This window comes from Galeopterus variegatus, unplaced genomic scaffold (assembly GCF_000696425.1).
Source record: "Galeopterus variegatus unplaced genomic scaffold, G_variegatus-3.0.2 Scaffold16111, whole genome shotgun sequence".
Classification (NCBI taxonomy): domain Eukaryota; kingdom Metazoa; phylum Chordata; class Mammalia; order Dermoptera; family Cynocephalidae; genus Galeopterus; species Galeopterus variegatus.
The window spans coordinates 2,272-5,902 of record NW_007742222.1 but is presented as its reverse complement, the minus strand read 5'-3'; the positions used below and the strand labels follow the sequence as shown (position 1 = coordinate 5,902).

Below are 3,631 nucleotides of genomic sequence, written 5' to 3'. Positions count from 1 at the left end.
CCAAGCCAGTCAAGCCACTTAACCCGTCAGTCTCCTCCCCCTTCCTCCTTCTCTTTACCCCTGGCCTTTGCTCTTACCAGACATCCCATCTCCCGTCTTCTCTACCATCCAAATACTGTGAACTCTTCAGGGCTACTGCAACCGTGATGCTTTATCTGAATTTATCTGCCTGTTGTGATTTCTGAATGCTGGGATTGTCACTTGAATGGACCGTACTATTTTGCTCTCTGTGAATCTCTTCTTTTCCTTCTAAAAATAATACCAAGTACCACAGCTAACTGATCTTCTTATTTTGGCTGGCGTAAAGGAGAAAAGACTCTCTTAGCAAAATGTGGCACAGACAACCATACCAGGATGCTTAGCACAACCGAGGCTGCAACGGGATCGCAAGCCTCGGTGTTGCTCCCACGCCTCGCTCAGCCAGTGAGCGGAAGCCGGTCTGTATGTGGGATCCGAACCCTCGGGGAGGGACCAAGAGTGAATTTGAATGAGTTGTGTAAAATAGCATTTTATTCAGGTAGAAGAATTGATGACCTTGAAGAAATTGCAAAACGGCTTTACTTTCAGTTTTCCTTCTGCTCAATGAAGCTTAGGTATCTGTAACCTGCCGCTCTCATGCAGATGAGAGGAGAACACACACGTGAAGCAAGAGCACAGTGCCTGGCATTTGGTTACTCGAACGTTGGCAGCGAATGAAAGTGTTGAGGGAAGACTAGGGAAGAATTTAGAGAAAAGGGAATTTTTTAAAGCTGTTTTAGGGCTGCTAAATGTCAGGGAGTCTGTCAGCTGGGGAACATCACCTAATCCCTCTGAGTCTCAGCTTCTTCATTTCTGATTCCGCTTCTCAGTTTCCTCATCTGTGAATGAAGCAATTCATCATTCACAGGATCAAAATATATAGTATATGTGACAATGGTTTGTACATACGAGGTGTTTAGTAAATGCTACAGAAGTGTGGATTAAGCTGTATGTAATCAAAGAAGCTGGGGAACATCACCTAATCCCTCTGAGTCTCAGCTTCTTCATTTCTGATTCCGCTTCTCAGTTTCCTCATCTGTGAATGAAGCAATTCATCATTCACAGGATCAAAATATATAGTATATGTGACAATGGTTTGTACATACGAGGTGTTTAGTAAATGCTACAGAAGTGTGGATTAAGCTCTATGTAATCAAAGATAATTTAACAGTATGGAAATTAATCAATAAAGCTAACTCCGTAAGATTATCTAGTGTGAATTAATTCTCAAATAATGACAAAAACAGTACCATAAAATGTTTGCTCAAATGGAGACTATTATCATCAGTCTCATGAAATTTTATATTTGAAATGATATTAATTGAGAAATCAACCTGGCATCTGGTGTCATTTGAAAATAGCAATCTCTCAATAATAGATGGAGCACAACTAATTAAATCTCTCCTTCTGCCTTCAGCCACGTATTCTGCCCCACAGACATGGACAGAGACAACCAGACGAGAGTTACAGAATTCCTTCTCCTGGGACTCTCTGGGAAGTCAGAGCAGGAAGACATTCTCTTTGGGCTGTTCTTGTGGATGTACGTGGTCACCATCATTGGGAACTTTCTCATCTTCTTGGCCATCAGCTGTGACAGTAATCTCCACACGCCCATGTACTTCTTCTTGGCCAACCTCTCCTGCGTCGACACCTGCTTTTCATCGGTCACAATCCCCAAGATGCTGGTGAATCACATATTGGAGGACAAGTCTATCTCTTACATGGGATGTATGGCCCAGATATACTTCTTTATCACTTTCACTAACATGGATGGGTTTCTCCTGAGCGTGATGGCCTACAACCGTTACGTAGCCATCTGTTACCCACTGCACTACACCCTGATCATGAGGCCCAAACTCTGTGTCCTTCTGGTGGCCACGTCGTGGGGCATTACAAATCTGCATGCTCTCCTACACACTCTTCTCATGATCCAGCTCTCATTTTGTTCCAACAATGCTGTGCACCACTTCTTCTGCGACCCTTACCCTGTTCTAAAGCTGTCATGTTCTGATACCTTTATCAATGACCTGATGGTCTTCACTGTGGGGGGAGTGATATTTCTGACACCGTTTGTGTGTATCATTGCTTCCTATGCTCACATCTTCTCTAATGTACTGAAGCTGCCATCTGCCCATGGGATACGGAAAGCGCTGTCCACATGTGGATCCCACCTCACTGTGGTCTCCTTGTTCTATGGGGCAATCCTGGGGGTCTATATGCGCCCTTCATCCTCCTACTCACTACAGGACACAGTGGCCACTGTCATCTTCACAGTGGTGACACCTTTAGTCAATCCCTTTATCTATAGCCTGAGGAATCGTGATATAAAAGCAGCCCTAAGGAAACTAATTCTCAGGGTCTAGAATTAAAACATGTGAGCTAGAGCCTGCCCGTAGCTCACTTCGGAGAACGTGGTGCTGACAATACCAAGACAAGGGTTAGAGAACATGGTGCTGACAATACCAAGACAAGGGTTAAGATCCACATACTGGTCATCTTTAAAAAAAAAATGTGGGGCCGGCCCGGTGGCGCACTGGAGACTGCGCCGCTTGGGAGTGCAGCGGCACTCCCGCCGAGGGTTCGGATCCCATGTGGAGACCGGTTCCCGCTCACTGGCTGAGCGCGGAGTGGGCGCAACACCGAGGGTTGCGATCCTGTTTCCGGTCAGTAAAAAAGACAAAAAGGAAAAAAAAAATGTGTGAGCTGAGAGGATGCTTCGAAGTCATATATTTTTTCTTCTTACCTACAGGGAAACTGGGGCTTGGATAGGTGCAAAACTTATCATGACTATTCTTCTAATTAGCGATATGGGATAATGATCGCATTTTTAAATATAAGGCTGTCAGGTGCTCATAAGTCATAAAACCATTAAAACTATTAAAAGTGATGATTCCAAGACATTCATTTTTACAAAAGAAAAACAAAGATCAGATATATTTGGATCTATTTGGGGGCGGAGGCAGGTTGTTTTAGTTTTGGATGGGCCCAGAAACCATAAGACAGTGGCCACCACAATGACATGGGAATTTCAGAGGAATTTAGAGCTGACTCTCCTGAGAGTCAACCACTGTCTATAGCCTCACATGAGGAGATGCTACAACTACCCCATTTAGGTTAACTTTCCCAGGCTGTACAACTAGTAACTGTTGGTTACAGAATGGTCCTACCTTTCTACACTCAGAGTCTTTCCTCGTTAGTGACTTAGGTCATTCTTCCTCTGATCTAGGCTCAGGTCCCTCCCCACCTCTTCCAGCTCAGAATGCTACACTTACCCCTACACAACTGCCCGCCCCCCTCCCCAGCCTTGCTTTCTGGTGCCTTGTTTCTCAGCATGGGAGTCAGGGTCAGGTATCAGGAAACTGCAGATAGTAACTAGACCTCCTCATGGAACTCCTGGTATCCCTTCGAGTTTAGGTGGGCTGCGGGAAGCAGAGATTCCCTTAAAGCTGATGAGTTTAGAGTTATGATGGCACCTGAAGGACATAAAGACGCGAATTAATTCAGGATTTGTACTGGGCTCCCCTGATTCCACGTCCAGAGTTTGTTCCACTCTATGGGGCCAAGTGTTCAGAAGTGCAAGCCTCTTCTATTCTATACCTGACGACTAAGAGCC

General features: G+C 44.9%; 1 protein-coding gene across 1 annotated transcript; it reads left to right on the top strand.

Moving 5' to 3' along the window:
- Positions 1 to 1,457: 1,457 nt before the first annotated feature.
- Positions 1,458 to 2,381, top strand: LOC103582405 (olfactory receptor 1F1-like). The gene has a single exon (XM_008564008.1). The coding sequence runs from the start codon at positions 1,458 to 1,460 to the stop codon at positions 2,379 to 2,381; it is 924 nt and encodes a 307-aa protein (XP_008562230.1).
- The last annotated feature ends 1,250 nt before the right edge of the window (positions 2,382 to 3,631 follow it).

Excerpts from the sequence above, each read along its gene's own strand:
- LOC103582405 (XM_008564008.1), top strand. The coding sequence starts at position 1,458 with ATGGACAGAGACAACCAGACGAGAGTTACAGAATTCCTTCTCCTGGGA.